Below are 21373 nucleotides of genomic sequence, written 5' to 3' on the forward strand. Positions count from 1 at the left end.
CCATATGTTGAGCAGGATCTGCTTCCCCTTCCGGAGCACATGCGATCACCCCTAGTTTTGGTGGGTTCGTGTTGCTTAGCCTTTAATTTTGTTTTGTGTCTTGTGTACTGCTGGTTTTTTTAAGCCATGGCGTTGTCAGTTTGCTTTCGATTTATGAGTTTGAGTGTCTCTCTAGTATCTTTTGCCCCTCTTTTGTTATAGTTGTTTGTTTTTGTTTGCATCACTTCATACAAAAATTTACCAAAAGGTCAAATATGTTATTTAATTTGCAGTTTGCTTGATTGATTCTTCCCAATGCGCAAATTCAGTTTTTGTAAAAAATTAAACACTATATTATGCAGATATGATATGTATGATACTTTACCTTTACTTGCCTTTCAAGCGAGTGTTAGTTGCATTTAAGATAGGTTATATCTGTGTTTGACTTACTTGTGAGCTAATTCGTGTGCAGCAGTTCTTGAAACAAATCCTATTGCTGGTGACTCGACGATCGAGACGGCGTACCAAGGTTGTTTACATATGATGCCATCTTTATCAAAAAAAGTATATCCTAAAATTCAACACTTGTACAATTAATAAAAGGCAATCATTTTATTTCAGTATATTGTTAGTGGGTGCCACAAAATCATGGTGTGGATTCTTTACATTATTTGCAGAAAAAATGGTCCAAAAGCACGAAAAAAGTTTATGAAATGATGACAGAAAAAGATTTAGTAAGCTAATGTTTATAAGGAATTACAACCAGAGAAAAAAGGTTTTCCTAGAGAGGACATAACAAGAAGCCAGCAAGAATGGACTACTTTCTTCTTCCTTAGTTGGAATACCATAAACTTTTTGAGGATTACTTTCCGGCTTCTGTCTTGTTTCATATGAGTCTAAAAAGGAAATACAATTGTTTCACCTGATTCTGTTGCCAATGTCAATAATAACATTTGGATGATATATGCATGTCCTAATGTAGTCATATTGTGTAATATTAAATGCATTAACGTTGACATGTATCTTTAAAAGCAAAAAACATTGGCCACAATGATTGATTTTTTTCCTTTCTTTCCGATAAATGTTGTCGATGTTAATTGTCATCTTATTGATTATATGTAAAAGTGTATATTCAAAAGATATAGTTTTTCCAGTTGTTTGTTAGTAAATGGGTTTTTTCTTAATTCGATATCTTTTCTGTTTGCAGTCTCGCGTCTTAGAATTCCCCTTTCAGTGAAATTCATAGTGAAACCTATCAACTCTATGTGCAACGTCTATCTATAAACTCTAAAATCAGGAGTTATATTAGATATGTATGATACACTTGTAAACATATGATGATTATTTACAGTATTAGACGTCGATTTGAACTTCTACATATAAAGAAGAATGAACGACAATTCAGCATTGAGAAATCTTACACGAATATCAATTATAGTCATATCATGATATTAATTGGTAGACTTAACAAAGCTTTAACCTTTTCTTACTTAGACTTTACAGCATGCGGAGAGAGTTTTTAAAGCTGCAAGATTATATCATTATAAGTATACTATTTGCCAGTATATGACGTTTGTTCTATTATCGCCCCAGCCTCATCAACCACATTACGTGTACAATAGATAGTTTACATTTCTGTTCATTGTGGTTTTAATGTTGATTTTCTAATATGTACTACAAAGATAACGATCCTACCTTTTACTGCTCTTTGAAGAATTTTAAGCTGTGTGTTGTTCCGCACCAAATCCTGCCTAATAGAATACATCGTTTGAAACACATTCATCGTTTATAGAAAAATATATATAATGTATACATATTAAATGAGGGAAAATTCTGAGGTTCAAATTGTTCACTATGTGTTGCCTCCAGTATATGTCTGATATGTACAAATGTACATTATTTCGATCTGTGTACATAAAAATGTACCAAGAAATCGCAAACATTTTTTTTTATAATTTTTAGGTTCAATCTAAATGTGCAATTTGTAATTAATATTGTGTTTAACCTTCTCAATCGCCATGTGTTCATTCTTTTAAATTTTGATGTGACGTCCATGTTCATTGAACTAGTTATTATTTTGTTTAGAGGCCAGCTGAATGCAGCCTCCGCTTGCGGTATTTTCTCTCTGTGTTGAAGACCCATTGGCAATCTTGGGTTTGGTTCTGCTATTTAGTCGAGTAGTTATCTCTTTGACACATTTTCCCTTTCCATTCCAAGCTTATTAGTGTATAATTTAAAAACAAGAAGTATCCGATTTGAGTTTTACCGACGAAACTTATCTAGTTACCAAATTTTTTGCCGCTAACGGCGTTCCATATACTGGTAACTTAAAAAGGGGGAATGGGGAAAACGGATATTGATCAGTAAATTTTTTGGTTTTATTTTAGATTTGAAATATGTTTGTTTTGAAATGTTGACTTGATGAAATCCGCTACATCCATCGATGTTCTAACTAATGGAATGCAATATGTTATTTAAGCAGATGAGGTGCATTTGCCTTTTTTTCGATGCTTGAAGGAAATCTTTTGTAAGTTGTTGTTATAACGAATTGATTTGCAATTTTTCTCATCTTTTTACCAAACAATATAATATGGTAATATGCATTCCCTAGTTTCCTGATTTACGTTGTAGGTTATTTCTCGAATATCGCTGATGTGTAGGTAATAAAGTGTGGGTAAGATTACTGACGACATCATTTACATGTAGAAATATATTCTCCTCTCAAGTATAGATAAAACTTGCTCTAGGTGTGCGACATTACAGGTCGATCGACCTTACTTCCCTATCTTGAAGGAGAACGGGGTCAGTATTTCCTACTAATTTTTGACTCGTCCATATCGGTAGCGGATGCTACTTAGCTGTCGGTAGAACTGGCGTAAATAGCAAATTGCAATTTTAGTGAAAACAAATATGGAAATGAAAAGGATACCCTACACTTCGGTTTAAATATTTATAGCTGGTCATTTCCAAAACTTCAAATCTTGCCTGATTCTGATGGCTGGAATTTGCTGTGACATTCTGTTAAGGCTAATAGTTAATGGTTTGTGATCTTCTAACTATCAGCATTGAACAAATCTCGACATTGCCTTAGTTTGATTTTACCAATGCAATAGGTATAAGGCATAAACATTCTGTATAACTTAGAACTATTCAAGGATCTATTATCAAAATTCAGAATTTTATAGAAAGAAAAAAGATATCTAGATGATTACTATGTTTTTATAGAATAATTCTAAGCTTATTTACCCAGTAAATGCCATCACATGATCAACATCTAACATTATGTAACTGTTATTGTATACAAATTTCACAAGAGCATCAAGTGCCTTATCAGCATCCAAGTGTATTTCTGTTTCTGTTAATTTAATTGGATTCTCTGACCATGCTGCAGCGGCCTCGTGTGCCTATTATAATATATAATACATATACATATGTTTCATGCTTCAGAGGAGGGAACATTAACTGTATTTATGAAGATTATCATCAAATGTTTTAACTGTAGCCTTAAATATGTAAAAATAATTAGCTTTGAATATATTTTTTTTTTCTTAATAACAATCTGATGAACAAAACATCACCGTTTTCAGTTTTATTGACATTATTCAGATAACTTTTTCCTGGCATGTTTTGCTCTGCGAATATACTGAAATGCAGCTTGCTGGTAAAGATGTCTGTTTAAATGTTTAAGATTAAACGATGAAAAACTCGAATAAATTAAGTATGTCGTACTTTATTTTTTTGAATTAACCTCGAATTTCACAGTATATTTCGAATATTTAAGAATTGAATGCTTCTTTTTGTAACTGCATTGGGATTTGAAAGCAATGACCGAAGTACATTATGTATGAAGCGCGAAAGCGCTTCATTCTAAAAATGTGCGCACGGTCAACCCTTTTTACAACCCTATGAAGTTACAAAAAGAAGCATTCAATACTGATCATAACATTTTTTAGCTAGGATCATGAAAACACGATTTTTATCAAGTTTTTTTTATAACTTACCTGTGCACTTTATTGTGGGAGCTCGTGTAATCATGAATGATAAATAACGCGAGATTGCAGTTAGCCAGTTAGAATAACGTATTATAATGAAGCATACATCTTGTGTAATTATTAGATGATTGTTGACCTAAATATTGACAAGGTATTCAACTGACCAGGGTTAAAACACCCTAACAAACATAAAATTAAATCTTCATTTCCAAATATGTAGGGGTATATGTAAATATATGCCAATTTCTTTAGAATTGATTCATAGATATTTGATTCGAGCAAAACCTATGAATTTTATATTATCGAACAGGAGATTATAGCAATAAACAATTACAATTATGAATATAGGTCAAATTTGACATTCGAAGACTAGTCAAGTGAAAAACGTTTGTGTTTCAGTCTTCTTAGTGATAAATATAGAAGATTTGACCGACTATCATATTGAAAAGGAACTCGGGAAAAAATGTTATAAAGACCATTTTTTTTCTTTAGCTTTTTCTTTCTCTGGAAATATTTTTTTTATGAAATATATGGCCTAAAAAGTCTATAAAAGATGATCTTCAATGGTCAATTTCAAAGGATAATACGAGAAGGTCTTTTAATGGCATCCGGTAAAAAAATTTAACGAAAATTTGCATACAAGCTATTTTTCACCTAAGCAATCAAATACGTAATAAAAAAATACCTTCATTAGTTACTATCAGATATAATGAGGTTGAAATTTTCGACATTTACTCAAAATGTAGTTGTTTTTCTATCATTTCTATCCTTTGGATAGACACATCTAACTTTTATTTATTTCAGCAGATAAACACAAGCGGATTGCTGGACAAAAATTAGGATATCTTCTCCACATAAATATGCTTTTAATATGTACAACAATTCTTTGACAACAATTAATTTTTAGCGGTAAAGTCATCAAATGTTGAATCGTTGAGTTTTTCATTAAAATTAGAACAAATAATCTTCATACGTTATCAAACATAATTAAAAAAAGATGGGCCAATGTACTCGTTTTCAAGTTAAATCAGTTAAAATAATTATATAAAAATAAAAAAACAGTCGAAAAATGCATCTTTTCCTAATATGTCAAAGTTTGACGTCGTGAAAATAAAATTTTACGCAAGCAACGTCATAACCTCCCCCTGTAACTGTATCATATTCCCATAAGTTTAACGTTTTATAAACAATACTCACTATTACAGGGATGATTGCATTAAGACTACACCGCAGTTTAATATCTGGTGCATATTTTCTAATGTTGAAAAATATATTATCCATCTGTAAAACACTTTGTTTATGATTTAATTGAATAACTATTGGTATTTATTTATAGTATACTGAGTAAATTTCAGAATGTAAAAAGATAGTAACTGTAACTGTGTATCATTAGTTAGTTAGTCTGTCAGTCTGTCTGTCTGTCTGTTTGTCTGTCTTACATTTCAAAGTGGACAGCTACATTATCACGTTTAATTGTGAAAAAAATCACATTCCTTATCAACGCTTCAACCATAATATATTAACACATAGGAAAAAATATTTAACACATAGGAAAATTCAAACAGAAAGTCTCTAATCAAATGACAAAATCAAAAACTCAAACACATCAAACGAATGGATAGCAACTGTCATATTCTACGTATAAGCATTGTTTAAGTAAAAAATGGTTGATTAAACCTAGTTTTATAGCTAGCTGAATCAATCACTTGTATGAACGTCACATACAATTGGAATATATTGACTAAAATGAGTGACAAACAGACATCATAGGCATAATATTGATCAATATAAAAACAAATAATCATTTAAAAAACAATGGCATAAAGACACTCCATAAACAAAGGTTCGTCAACTTTCTGCTCAGATACTTTTTTTTGCAATTTTACTCTCTTGCACGAGTTTATATTTTTACAACTTGTTCGATATACCGGTGTCGGAAGTGATTCTCTAGATGTCTATCTTTAATTAAACAAATCATTCGAAAAGAATTTCGTTACCACAAATAACTGAAAATATTTACTAAATTATGTCAACAATACAAATATTATTTCCAGAAGTTTGGTTGTAACTGTAGAAATAAATAATAACCAAAAAATATCAAAACATTTCCAAGAATATAACACTTGCAGTTATATGATTCTCCTAAACCTATCGTTTATTAGAATGGATGGCAAATTTGAAGCAGGATGTTTCACCCTTTTTGAACACATGGTGTTGTGTTAATTGGTCTAGTTTATATGTTTTTACATTATATCTGTACCTATATTTTGGCATTGTAAAAGTTAATACTCCTCTCAGATGTTTATTGACGTCTTTACACTTAATCAATTGAATATAAACTGATAGTAACTGTAGATTCCATCACTGCAACAAGTGTGTTACGGTATTTCTTCACTCGAGATAAATATTTAAAGTGCGAGTCTTGCCAAGCTTTTTGAATAATTAAAATTTTACTGTTGAAAGTGGAGAAATATTATAATACACGAGTTATAGTGGTGAAATATGTGTGTCTTATGTTTTTTATCCTTCCTTTTCAAAGATTTAGAGAAATATGTGTTCTTCTTAATATGTGAGGTGATCAGGCATGGTCACCTTTTTTCATGAAGAAAACAAAAAAATTAAACGTCATTATTAAATTTCGACCAAATATTTGCTGAGAACAGATATTTCACTAGAGACGAGAAATATCTTTCTGACACCGCTCAAGAAATGTAAAAATAGTACAAAAATTAGATAAAGTCCTTTCTAACTGATTTTTCCATTTATTCTTGTTTCGTGTTGTAACAAAAATGTCCTAGGTTAGTGAGTGAGTTGATCGTTGATACAGAGTTTCCAATCCGACACATTCTGGCCGAAACCTGTAATATTGTGGTTGTCATTGATTGTAGTTTGCCTGATTTGTTTTCGCTTATTGTTGTAGTATAGATCAGGCCTTATTGCTGTAGTATAGATCAGGCCTTATTGTTGTAGTATAGATCAGGCCTTGTGTTTTCTTTTTAAAACTGTTTCACATTTTGTAATGACGGAATTTTGTTATAGCTAACCCTGTGGTATTGTTTTTTCTCATTGAAAAATGTCTGTTGGTGATCTGTAATTGTTAACATTATAGTTCTTTGGTTAATGGAATGGTGTGCCATCTGTTACCATACCACATGTACTTATCTATTTTTAGTTAACATAAATTACTTTGACACTTTAGTTTAGCTTAATAATACTAGTTAATACATGATTTCAAAGATTTAACTAATTCTAATATTTACAGAACAGGCGTAAAATGCTACTTGCTCCACCATCAATGCCAAAGCTTCCTCTTCTGTCTTCTCAATGCCATCCAGATTTTTAAACCTTTAATAAAAAGTGACCAGTCAGTCCTTTTACCTACAGAATGATCCCTAGTATATAACAGAAATAATGATTTCCGAAATTCGAAAAATGGTATAATGCAGTAGGAAAACGTTTGTCATCAAAATAAAATACAGGTTGAAGTGCTTCTAAAAATACACAACCACAAACAACTGATTTTTACTTTTTTGTTGTTGGACATTTGGCTATCTTATTATGACACCAACAAATTAATAAAATATGAATTTTAGGTAAAAATAAATTGTATCAACGGTGTCTTCAGTAAAATTGAAATGGTCTTTAATTAAGTATTGTTTATAAAATATCTGCTCCTATTCTTTCACCAATACAATAATATTAAGAAAACTTTCAAAGATTGAACCTTCCACTCACAAAACAATTAAACTCCTTCCTTTCTTTTTGTGCTTATCCCAAGTCAGGAGCTTGCAATGTAATATATATCGTTTGAAACTTTTGCCATGTTTGTTTTTCGTTTATTTTCTATTCTGCAACTTAAGTCTCACAATGCCAAAAAAAAGAAATGCTTATCCTGCGGCGATTTAATCATGTATATGAATGTTTCTATATCAGACGGTTCAACTACCTTTCTATGAGAAAATAATGAATGACATCATAGCTTACTGTTGATAAAATTGAAAATCATTTGTCAACAACAAATCTATAACGTTTTCTTCTTCACCAAATAGATGTCCTTCTGTTTGTCTTTTCTTTCTCTTCCCCTTATTTTTCTGTTTTTCATTTGCTATTTTATGTATTGCCTCCTCAGATAAAATGTCGTCCACTTTTAATTTCATATTTGATTTTAATACAGGTGGTAGTTTGGCATCGGGATTGCCTTCTGCATCTAAACCTATTATTAAATGAAGGATATTTTCATGCCTTAGCTGATAAAGAATTGATACATTTGTTTACATAAAACAAAATATATATATATAAACTACCACTGCATATGACTATTACCCCTTTTTAGTAGTAGTTTTTCTTTCACGATATATAAAACTACAAAATCTTTACTCTTTCATTTATTTTCCTTTATTCAAATAAACTCATCTTAGATACTAGGAATAAAATATATTTACGCTAGACGCGCGTTTCGTCTACAAAAGACTTATCAGTGACGCTCGAATAAAAAAAAACCGTTTAAAAGGCCAAATAAAGTACGAAGTTGAAAATCATTGAGGACCAAAAATTCCTAAAAGTTTTGCAATTATTTGTTCCGGGTACTATTAAATAGGTTCATATTTGCCACATAAAAATGATGGAAGTTAAACGAATGTTTACATCTACTATATTTCAGTGAACTTGAAATAACAGATTTAACGAAACTATAAGTTCTCCATTATATCATATTTTTTCCTCGATATTGAAACTAACATTTATGACAAATCCCATAATGAGCAGTTGCATACCCTCGGCTGTATAATATCAATCTCTCCGTCCAAAAGTCTTTATTTATATGTTATGCTTGTGTATGTTCATACATTGCAGACTTCACTAACAATAGTGTGCCCCTATACACAAAAACTTCTCCAACAAAGTAATGAGGAAGGTTTACAATAATCATCATCAACACAAAATTTTTAAAGTCATATGAAACCTCAAATTAAAAAAAATGTATGCATATGTTGGTTTTTTTTAGAACAAAATGGATAGTTTTCATTATTAAACTTATGTACATATACTTTTTTTCTGAGGAATTTTTAATTTGTCCACATTTAGAAGAAATTTACTTTTCTTTATAATTGCTTGCTTCCAGGAAGCAATTCGCCGACATATTTTCCGTATGCAAAGTGACTTTAGCGTGAACCTTCTCGTAAAAATCCGTTGATCGTAATACGCATGGATCTGTCACTGAAATAAACCTGATTGTACATGTTAAACACGTGCTCAATATCCATGTTTTTTGTTGGTTGTTTACTATAAGGTGACAATCATTAAACTTCGGAGTCAAAACACCGCATTTAATGAGATGCCATATTTGTTAAATCATAACAGACATAGAGTAAAAAAAATTGACGATTATACGACATATTTGCAAAAAAAATGATAAAATCATGCACAGAAGACTATTAAGTTTATGATATATACATGCATTGTTTCAAGAATTGGATAAACATTATTTTTCACCAGTCAGTCGTTTCATATGACTTAAACTATTACCGTGTGTCTTAGTCTGAACTCAGTAGCGAAATGGTTCGGATGTCGTACATATCTAGACCAAATTAGTAGTCTGGTCTGCAAATTAGACGACTGTTTACACTTTCTGGATTACGACAGTTTTCGGATGGCGGGTCGTGCAAGGTTTTTTTTCCCCCCGTCATTGATTTTTTTGTTAATAAGATTTGAGAATCGGTAAACTATTGTTGTCTCAAATCTAACTTGAAGATATGTATATAAGTGAAGCATCATGGCTCTTTAACATTTCAAAGTTGTCTCCCTTTGTATTTACTTTTATTAATATAGTTTAGTATGAACTTTTTAAATATACAAAATAAAACAAATGTTTTCTGTACAATTGTGTTAAAAGCCAAGTTATATTGATTAATTTGTCGAAGACGTCTACGCATTTCTGACTTTGTTAAAGGTACCATCATCTATATGTATATTAACAAACCTGGTACCCTCGGGTCATCTGTTCCAGTAGGAAGATTATCCTCCTCTCCACCGAGATAGTCGTCTACATTATGGGGAACCTCGTCTAGTGCTTTATCATATTCTGCTTTCTTGTCAGCAGCAGATCCAAGTATTTGTATCAGTTTATCTTGTGTTAATAAGTCTCCGGTCTACATGAAAAAAAAGTCCTTTAACTCAATTTTTAACTTATTCATTTATTTTTCGAAATGATGCTCGCCTAAACTTCACTTAAAACATAGATGTAGCAAAAGATAAGAGAATGCGAGTTAGGTGTTTGTCATATTATGTACCACAAAGGAAATGCATGCTTTTCATGTTCATATCACAAGTTACTCAATTATTTTAAAACAATTTCATTATTACTGGAACAATTCATCATCACACAAAACTGTCAATTAGTTAAAAGTTCTGTTCGACGTACAAAATACTTGAGCCTAGTTGCTCATTTCAACCTTACTGTGTGCGCATTTTCATTTAAGAACAAATGCTATATATCACCGACCATTCTTTTTTATGTCCATGAAGTTAAAATATTGACAAATACGGGGGTGGTGACAACTGACTAAATATATGTATAAGTAAAGTGGAGACAGTGGACTTCAGAAAATATGTAAATAGCAATGTCAGGCTATAGATACATCGAGTTAGTTGTTTTTAGTCTCCGGTGGACATTTGACTCATTGGAAACCTTACCACATGTCCGTATTCTTATAATAACGAACTCTATGTATATTCGTATATAGTAGTAACTATCAGGCTTAATATATATAGGCTACGGATATCCTGGAAAAGAAGTAACACCAGGCTACAGATATTCTATGAGTGTGGTAACTTCAGGCTAAAGATCTCCTAGAAAAGAATTGACAACAGACTAAAGATATATTGGGAAAGAAGTCAACATCAAGTTGAAGATGTATTAAGAAAATGGTAACATCATGCACAAGATTTTCTAGAAAAGTGGTAACATCAGGCTAAAGATAAACTTATAAAGTGGTAACATCAGGCTAAAGGTATACTTGGGAAGTGGTAATATCGGGCTAAAGATATTCTAGGAAAGTGGTATCATCAGAATCAATATTCATTAGGAAAGTAGGGGTATCATCAAGCTAAAATTACATTAGAAAAGTAGTGGTAACATCGGGCTAGAGGTATACTGGGGAAGTGGTAACATCGGGTTAAAGATATTCCGGGTATCAATTTAAAGATACATTAGGAAAGTAAAAATGACATCAAGCTAAAATATATTGGTAAAGTGGTAACATCAGACTAAAGATATACTGGAGAAGTGGTAACATACTGCTAAAGATATATTAAGATATAATTGCGCCTGGCGTAAGTACAAAACATTTAATCATGGTATTCGGGGCAGGGGTTTAAAAATCCACTAGCCCGGCGCCCGGGACTACAGCATTTGGGCCTCGGGCAACCAAAACTTGTAACTTAATATGCCCGACGGACTAGAAACAAAAAATTCTTGGCGTTTTCAAAATAGAAAGTAAAAAATCCCCTCATCACCATTCTATCTTAGCCAATCAGATTCGACTACGTCATCCCGGATTCCCAGAGTTTGAACTGATTTTGTAAAAGTTTTAAAATAGAACAAATAACTTGGGGTGGGTCCCGTACTTTCAATACCGATTTGTCATTACAGGGGGTATTGTACATTGATTATGCAACCAGGGAAATATAATGTAACCTGATTAATAATTTATTGCAATTTTATGTGAATCCCTATTGACAGTAGAAACCTGACTTTTGTCAGATATAAACGCCATTTTGTTTTTATTTACAAACTGAAGAAGCCTCCATAACCATAACCTAAACATTTAAAGTCTTCAGAAAACTTAAACTTGATGCAATAATATTTCATCAATCATGATTATCTTCATTGATATTCAAATGAATTCGATTTTAAAGAAATAAAATTTCTAACAAATACTATTTCAGTTTAGAGACTCATGCCCAGTTTGTAGTCAATTTATAGCCTACAATTAGCTTACCCGTGATAAATGCATACATTTTATATATAAATATTACTGTACTTCCTTTATAAAACAATTATAAAAGACACAAACTATGGATGGTGATATTTATTCACATAAATATTTGAGGTCATTTGATTTATTTTAATAAAGAGATTTTTTAAAACTGAAAACAAATATGAGCATTTCATAATTCTTTTTAATACACAAACGTAATGATGTATTTGATAAAAATCACACCAATCCTTTTAAATACCAATATACTATAGCAGTGGTCAAGAGTTGTACTATATCGGGATTTGGTCAACTCATTATTACAGAATAGTCAAGGAATATTCAATTATCACATGTATCAACGAATTGAATATATCTGCTAATGGGATATTTTTTTCTGACATAGTTTTGATTATCCAATTAGCTAAAAAAACTACTGTACAACGGATAAAAATTGTGAAGTTTATAGAATTCATTGTATTTTGCAGCAAACTTTGAATTTGTAAGTCATACTCGCGCTAACAGGTCAGTTTTGTTGGGCAGTAGCTCTTCCAACAGGGCTAGTAAAATCCTGCTACCAATTAGCCCTGGGCTAGTGAGCTATAACAAAATTTCTTAACCCCTGTTAGTATCTATGATGAGTTTATCAACAACCACTGGGACGATGCCACTGCTGATGGAGTTGTAATTCCTCGAGCGTATCACCAGCCCAGTAGTCAGCACCTCTGTTTTATTTTTATTTTTATGAATTATCATTGACATGGTCATAATTATAGATTAACTGTATCCAAACTTTTGAATTTTTTGAAATACTTAAGGCTTTTCTACCTCAGGAATAGATTACCTTAGCTGAATTTGGCAAAACTTTTAGGAATTTTTGCTCAGTGCTCTTCAACTTCGTTCTATTTTTGCCTTTTCTTTTTTTTTTATTCGAGCATCACGGATGAGTCTTTCGAAGACGAAACGCGTCTGGCGTAAATACAAAATTTAATCCTGGTAGCTATGATGAGTTTATTTACTGTACACATCGCCTTAGACTAAGTTTACTGGGGAAATTGTAACAGTGGACTATTCGTACATACTTGAACAGTGTGACAGCAGATTGTAGATATTATACAGTTGTAACAGAAAACTGCAGGGAGGAAAGAAAGGAGATTCAGTGATATATTATTGAAATTGCGACAGGAAATAGATTCATATCATGAAATTATTTGTTACATATTCAAAGGTATAGTAGAAACAAGATGACGGCGTACTCATTAAGGAAAATAACGAGAGATCTTTGAATACGAGTTTTCAATGGTTATATCTATAAAAAAAAAAGATTTATAGACTGAAAGTAAAAGACGCTATTGGATGAGTGTTACTTTTAAATGGGCATTGTGTTTTCCACATCATCTGAAAAGTTTGATCCATGAATGTTTCAGTCATGTTCAGGTCATCGATCAATTTCCAGACTTATTCACTCGGATCTGAACATGTCTGTAAAGATCTTTTGCAATTAGTCTTAATATTACTGAACATACCGCAGTGGATAAGTCTGAAATTGAATGAAAGGCTGAAAATTGACTGAAAGTCTGAAAATTGACTGAAAGACTAAATTTACTTATGTATTCATTGTTCGTACAAGATGTGTTTAAGTCAAAGGATGGTTTTATATCCAAAATAAATTTGCAAGTGAGAGTTATGTTTGTCTGTATATATGATGAAGGAGTAATGATAACGTCTGGCTAATAACTAAATTTGAATCCTGGTACCTTTGATGATAACTAATGCGGGGTTCACACATTGCCGATTATTGCTCCCGTTTGAGATCAGACAGCGATACGACATGAAAAGTGAAAAAGTCGGACTAGTATCCTCAATTATCTGGAATGTCCTATTATTGTCTGAACGCAGTCGTTTTAGTTCGTAACAGATTCCTACTGGTCGGGAAGGGTCCGAATAGTTCGGCAAAGCACCCCGACAGTTAGGTGCGTCCCGTAACATTCGGGGAAACTCAGCCGATTTTGTCTAGTCGGATTACAATCGTGCCTATGTCGTGACAGATTCTGCTGTATCGGATCGAATTCCTAACAATGTTCTGTGTATTCGGGACGGTGTCCTGTGGAACGGGAATGATCTGGAGAAGTCCCGACAATAACAGAATACAATACGACTGAGACCAGACAAAGCCGTTTGCAATGCGATAGAGCGGACCGTGATAGGATTACGTTCCGACAGTTCCTGATCATCCCGATTATGCCGACAGTTTTCGAACGGATAACTTCCGTCAGCGTCGGTTCACTGTCTTGTCACTATCTGATCTCTGTCGGATTACATTCGGTAGAATCGGGACGCAGTCGTGACAGACTCGGTCGAATTTTACCTGGCGAAAGATACAAATCGAATTTCCATCCACGATTCACAGGATCTTGATCAGATTTTTGACAAATTTTAATCGGGAATGGTCCTGTCAAGGACGGCAGTAAAAATCGTGAATGTGTGACCCCAGCTTATTAATATTATTTAAAACTGTCTATTAAAACCATACTGCAAAAATATTAAAAATTGGTTTATACGAAAGTAAAAATTACTACAGATTTAAAGACTTACGATTTCGCATCTTGATGATGAACAGTCCTTTTTAAAGAGACATTTTACCATGATTGGAAATCTGAGTCCATCCTCCTCGTAATAATAAAGTGCTGTAACCTAGCATTAACAAATATAGATATATGAAATGCAACAATAGTTAGCCTTATATAGTCTACTAAATGACAATCCTAAACTTTTATTTGATGTCTACAGAATATATTCTGCCTAAGAAGACTAAAGCACTGTTGATCAGATATTATTACTTTAACTCCAATGGTAGTTTGTTTTTTCTTGTTAACAAGTTGGGTTTTTTTTTAGTTTCTTTCCGTAAACTTTTTTTCGTGTTCTATTCGAAATAAACATTTGAAATAACTGTGAATGTTCAGTTGAGGTTTTATTTTACTTTATTTTTTTTTAAGAAGTTTGCTGTCTTCAGGCTCGCCATGAAGTTTTAGTCCTTTATGCCAGTTGGTATTGAATGCGATTATGTGGTATTCTCTTGTAAATATACTTGAGTAGATCACATGAGGTATGAAACTTTACATTTTTAGGTAGAACATCCCAGTACCAAGAGTATAGACACTAGACATTGGATACATTACACATAGCTGAGACGGTGATAGAGCACTGAGATTATTACCCCGAAAAAACATTGTTAACCGCGGCTGAATGTTCTATATATATCATTATTTTCATTTAAACTTAAATTAAAAAGTATTCATTCAATATATTCTGTAGACATCTATGAAATCGTTAAAAAAAATACGTTGCAAACTTGCTGTAGTTAAGAAATAACAAAAAGAGAGCAAGAATTCTTAAATTGCGCATTACAAATCTCACATTGAGATTAAGTTCCGTTTTAAAATATGCACTTAGAATTGAAAATTATAATTTCACTTTTAGATATCCTCACAATACTTACTAGTACATTGAAATAACATGTTTACTGCACAAATTGCGCACTTTTGCAATAGATGTCCGAAATATGACATTTCCCTAGGAATATATAACTAAAATTTCCAAAATAGCCTACGAACAGTCTCTTCGATTGTATGCATTTAAAAAAAGAAATCATGAGTATAATAAAATTTCCCTCTGGCGAAAACATCATTTTTAGGGAAATATGCACAAACAAGAATGGTAATTTATTAAAATATGCCAAGAGGAAAAATATTTTACTGTATGTATTGGTACAATGGTCACCGACTGTCATAATTTAAACTTCTTTTAAAAACGCAAATAGCCAAAAGTTTCAAAGTCGAAGGTTTGTAAACCTACCGAATTAGACTATTTACCGGGTTTGTAATAACATGAGCAACACGACGGGTATCACATGTGGAGCAGGATCTGCTTACCTTTCGGAGTACCTGATATCTCCCCATGTTTTTGGTGGGTTTTGTGTTAATTCGTCTTTAATTTTCTATGTTGTGTCTTGTGTTCTATTGTTTTTCTGTTTATCTTTTATCTTTTTTAGCCATGGCGTTTTCATTTTATTTTCTATCTATGAGTTTGAAATAAACTCATCATAGAAACCAGGATTAAATTTTGTATTTACGCCAGACTCGCGTTTCGTCAACAAAAGACTCATCAGTGACGCTTGAATCCAAAATTTAAAAAAAAAGGCCAAATAAAGTACAAAGTTGAAGAGTATCGAGGACCAAAATTCCTAAAAGTTTTGCCAAATACAGCTAAGGTAATCAATTCCTGAGGTAGAAAAGCCTTAGTAATGTCTCTCTGATATCTTTCGACATTCTTTTCAAAAAGACAGACCTGCCAAAGGAATTTGCTCAAAAATTACATTAAAACTTTTTTTCCTACCTCATCCTTTTTTACTTTTTTCTTCTTGACCAGATACCCCACTTCGTCCTGTATGAGTAGTGGTATAGTTTCTGGAGAAAACTGGTCATTCTTTTTTAGTTGTAAGGTTTTCTTGTGATTTTTATAAGAAACAGGAAGAAACAGCTCTTCCTTTAAATCGCATGGAGCTTCATCAGTTTGTCTTTTGTGTCTGGTTTTATGTTCTAAGACATTGGATAAGTCTACGAAAGCATAGTCTGAAAAATAGTTGCCTGGATGTGAGTATACAAAATGAAATCAAGAATGTTCATTATTTCCTACAAACTTAAATGTACAAAAAAGAATTACAAGCATTTGCAAAATGTTTTTTTTTTAACATCGATAGATTTATTAATGAAAATAATACCCGATTTTGTTTATTTACTTCCAAAACATATTTTTAAAAACAAGAAAAAAAAGGAGAAGGAAAAAAGAAAAATGATACCGCTTGTCTTCTTTTATGTTGATTTCATGAAACTATCCAAAGAAAGTAACATCTTCAATCATTTAAACAAATCATCGTTTATATTTTTTTCATACGTTTGTATTAAATATGTGTTACCTTTTTAATAATGAGAGATTTGTGCACTTCCTATAAAATGTATGCATATTGTAGATAATAGCATATCACATTTTAAAATATTAAACAAAATAATGTGTTCGTACCAGACGACAGATCAGCCAACAATTTGCGGGCGGTATGACGCAACTACAACATGGAAGTTGTTAAGAATAAAATTATTAATATTTGTTTTTTCCATTCAAAGCGCGGCTGGCGTTAAAACTTTTAAGACTAGTATTTATGGCATTAATAACCACTGGGTCAATGACACTGCTGGTGAAGGTTCATACAGGAGAGTATCACCAACCCCGTAGTCAGCACTTCTGTGTTTACATGATTAGCAATGACAATGAATGATATGGTCATAATTATAAATCAATTTTGAATGCTTTTTTTTTTAAATACTACGGATTATCTACCACAGATATAGATTACATAAGCTGTATTTTGCATTTATAGCCTTTCGAAACTTTGGCTCCTTTTGATCCTCAACTTCGTACTTAATCAGACCTTTTTAACTTTCTTATTTCGAGCGTGCCTGATGCTTTTTTTTGTAGACGAAACGCGTCTTTAGTGATAATAATTCCAAGTTTTGTATCTGCGATGAGAAGATAATCTTATCATTACAGTTCAGTAGATTTTCTGAAAATTAAAATGTTGACAGAGCTTTTAAAGGACAAGGTTCACTTATGGCACAAAATGGCATTAAATATCAATTAATCATGAAACACCAAAAAGGTCACCATTTGGTTCGTAAATGGGTGTATTTCAAAAGTCTTATTGCTACTTACATCAGTTCTGTTCACAAAAGTATATAATATTCTCCAAAGTAAGACTATTTTGGACATTTTGTCAAAATATGATGATTTTGTGCAATTTTCAGACCTAAAAGCTTTAGAAACACTTTGGCTGCCACCTACGATCCAAAACGTGTCGTGACCAAAAGATTCCAATTTCGATACAGAATTCATCAATATAAAAACTTTTTGGATCATGGATGGCGGCCAATGTTAGTTATGCCAAAAACAATTAAAATTATGGCAAAAAAGTACCAAAACTGACCTTAAAATACATATAATGTTTACTTTTAAAAGGGGTCAAAGCTTCATAAGTTGTGAGGAAAGTGCCAGATTTGTCTTCATAGTATTATCACAAGTATTTCTATGTGAAATTTGAGATTTTTTGGCCGGATTTAAAAAAACATGAAAAATTTAGGGCCATTTCAACCCTTCATGAACTTTCTGCAAGCGAATGGTCTGGACAGTACTGTTTTACCATTTTGGATAAACGTGAAATTTGACTTAAAGACTAAACATAACTAAATATGTTCCTATCTCCTTTAGGCTAATTTGACCTGAGTAATTTGTTTTTCTATGACCATTTTTGTTAGATAGCTCCTCGTGTTATCAGTAATGTTTATATCATTTAGCTTTAGTGTGTTTAAGCATTTTTGGTGGAGGTAAACTGGAAATATGCTTCGTACGCACTTAATTTATAATTTTAGATAAATTATAAATTAAATTAAAGAGTCGATACCACTTTTGCAGCACTGCAGCATCCAAGTCACGGTCGAGAGATCGCCAACACAAAAGGCTATGCTTTGATGCCTACATGATTAATAACATGTAGATTTCTTGAAATAAAACAGTTAAAAAGCTATATGACCCAAAAAGGGTATTGTAATATTAAAAACCAAATCCATTTTAAGTAATCTTTGCAAGAGGAAGCTGAAACCGTTGTTTCTTTTGTAAGTTCTAAATTTATAGAGTTTGTTATAAATCATGTCAATACCGAAGTACTGACTACTGACGTGATGATATCCCGGGAAATGAGTCCTCCAAATACAGCCGGGTTGAAACGTGGCAAAATATATTAGCCATAGATAAGAATTTGTGCATCTTGAACTTCGAACAAGTTTGAAGGCATTTTTGGCCCTGATTATGTAAAAGTAATATACAGTGTGTGTGTTTTGGAAAATTCCAAACGTTTCGTGGAATTTTAGATTTCGGTGGAATAATAAAATTCGTAGTATATACAGTTTTCTGAGTAGACAATATATAAATTACCTGATCCTGAATCATGCTTTAATTTTCCTAGGGTGCATCCTATATAACAGAGAATTAGGAAAGGTTTCATGCTTAACTGCTGCAGAGTTAGTTGTGTTGATAATTCAGGATATATAAACATATCGTATAATGAATTTCATATCATGCCTATGAATAAATCGTGGCATTCGCAAGAATACAAAAAGATCATAAATAACTTCACTTATTGATTTCAGATGATACTATTTAGTTTATACAAATTGAATGATACCTTTCTTCATCAGTATACTAGTAAATTAGAGAATGTATAAGAACTTCATTTCAATTCGCCGTTTCAGAAACTAAAGGTCTATGGGTAAAATGATTATTCTTGAAATTCTGGTGTACAAACAATCGATTTTTAGCCAATTGCAAATACGTTATATTGTTCCTAAACCAATCAAAATACGTTGGTGTACGTTTCACCAGAAATGCATTAGATTCTGAAATGGCGAAATTATTTGGACCCTTCAAATTCGGTTCATTGAGGTTGTATTGTAGGATTTAATAATGTCCGCATGAAAAAATGTCCACTGGACACATTTTCATAGTAAAACTGTCCATGGACAATATTTACTAATTTAAATGTGTCCTGGACACAATTTCCTATGAAAATATGTCCTCAGGTATGAACAAGTGTCCATGAACATGGACATTATTCACTACCATAATATTGTCCAGGGGGACATTTTTTCACCATAATATTGTCATGGGGGACATATTTTCACAGGACATTGTGTCCGCCAGGGCATTTTTTTATATGATTAAATGATATCCATTGCCTTGTTATTACTGCCGCGTTTTAACTTTTACTTGTAATTGTAAATTTTAAATAATTGTTACATTGACATAAGGTTGTTTCATTGGCACTCATATACCATGCTTATCTTCATATTTAAAAAAAAAGTATAATTATATACTCAAACTCAAATAGTAACAGATGCTGTACAGTATTATTTTCCTTGAAGGACACAATTTAATGACATTTACTACAAAAATGTGTTCTGTAGATGGACCATATTTCATAACTGTAAGTTGCTGTAAAATGCTGTCCACTTAGGAGACAATATTTCATGGCAATCAACATAATTTATTTTGAATTGCCTTCTTCTCTGACATAATAAATGTAGTAAAGTCCTTCAGATTTAATTTTACACTTCCTTCTTATTGGTATTTTTTCATTGTCATTACCATTTGCTGGAAATTTCTTAGAACTTAAATTTCAATTTATTTACTTCCATCCATTATTTATTGGTTTACAATTGCCCTTAGTATTACTTCCCTTGGAGGACACAATTTAATAGCAACTACCGTATGCAAATTTGTCCTGTGGGTGGACACTATTTTGTATCTTTTGCAGTAAAATCTGTCCATTTGAGGGACACTATTCCATGGCAATGGACATTATTAAATACCAAAATTCTATAAAAAAAACTGTCCTCATGGACACTTTTTCACAGGACACTATTATGTCTTACAGTATACCACCACTTGTACGACCGTGCTGCTTGCTATATCATAGCGGTTAAGTTTATTGATCGAGAAAGCGAGTGTACCTTGAACGAGCTACAGATGTTTCGCAAGGAAACGGGCAATATTCTAGTCAAGTTAAATCGGAGCCAAACGCAGTAATTTTTTTAGGTTAGAACTCATAACTTCAGTGTCGACAGACAAGTAATCACTAGTGTAGATAACTTGTTTGACCACTCGACCATCGTCACATATGAATTTGATTTATCATATAGTTCTCGCTTTTACCAAATTCAAATATGATAACTGAATAATGCTATTGATTGCTCGATTCATTGTTGACTGCTTTACGTCTGGCGGCAAATATATCTCGAAAGGGACTTGTCATTCCGAGAAGAGATCACGGTAAAAATGGATTGAAACAGTCACCCTACCCGGGCAAATTCTTTACTTTTACTCCTCTATTTCTCTTGCTAGGTTTTCAACAATATCTTTTATATAAAAGTTTTTCAAAGTTTATAATATTGTGAGTTTTTCATTTTATCTGGATTTTACTATAATTCGTAACAACACCGTTTGTGTTGGAATAAATTGGTATCTTATAAAACCACAGGGAGCCTGTAACGTCGGTTAGCTAGGATTTTCCGCTCGAGTATACGTATATTGATAGGAAACTGCACATTACATTGCTACTCGGAAAACAAAGACTCATCTGTGCCAACGTTCAAAACGACAAATAGACAGGAAATGCGAACACAGATTTGAAAAACGTTAATAAACAAAATTTTAATCTGCTAACCGAGTCCCTTTGTCCTGGGACTATTATACTAAAGTATAACTTGTTAGTAGTCCCAGTTTTGTTTTGTTAAAAAAGTAAAGTTATACAGATGATATGTATAA

The 21373-nt window shown here is 32.3% G+C and overlaps 1 protein-coding gene across 2 annotated transcripts in view; it reads right to left on the minus strand.

Annotated features, from left to right (window-relative positions):
* LOC139519310 (uncharacterized) overlaps window positions 1-21373 on the minus strand; it is a 48335-nt gene that overhangs the window by 13515 nt on the left and 13447 nt on the right. The window contains exons 1-10 of one of the 2 annotated variants that reach the window (XM_071311294.1): window positions 18986-19073; window positions 16340-16575; window positions 14540-14638; window positions 9949-10117; window positions 7956-8184; window positions 7232-7316; window positions 5169-5252; window positions 3226-3383; window positions 1675-1730; window positions 430-550 (exon numbers count right to left, since the gene is read on the minus strand). In XM_071311294.1, coding sequence (XP_071167395.1) covers window positions 430-550; window positions 1675-1730; window positions 3226-3383; window positions 5169-5252; window positions 7232-7316; window positions 7956-8184; window positions 9949-10117; window positions 14540-14638; window positions 16340-16575; window positions 18986-19055 — 1307 coding nt within the window. In that variant the 5' untranslated portion in view covers window positions 19056-19073. Of the gene's footprint in view, window positions 1-429; window positions 551-1674; window positions 1731-3225; window positions 3384-5168; window positions 5253-7231; window positions 7317-7955; window positions 8185-9948; window positions 10118-14539; window positions 14639-16339; window positions 16576-18985; window positions 19074-21373 lie in introns of those variants that run through there. The other variant, XM_071311295.1, reaches the window with a different exon arrangement.

The sequence above is a fragment of the Mytilus edulis genome, chromosome 4 (assembly GCF_963676685.1).
Source record: "Mytilus edulis chromosome 4, xbMytEdul2.2, whole genome shotgun sequence".
Lineage (NCBI taxonomy): Eukaryota > Metazoa > Mollusca > Bivalvia > Mytilida > Mytilidae > Mytilus > Mytilus edulis.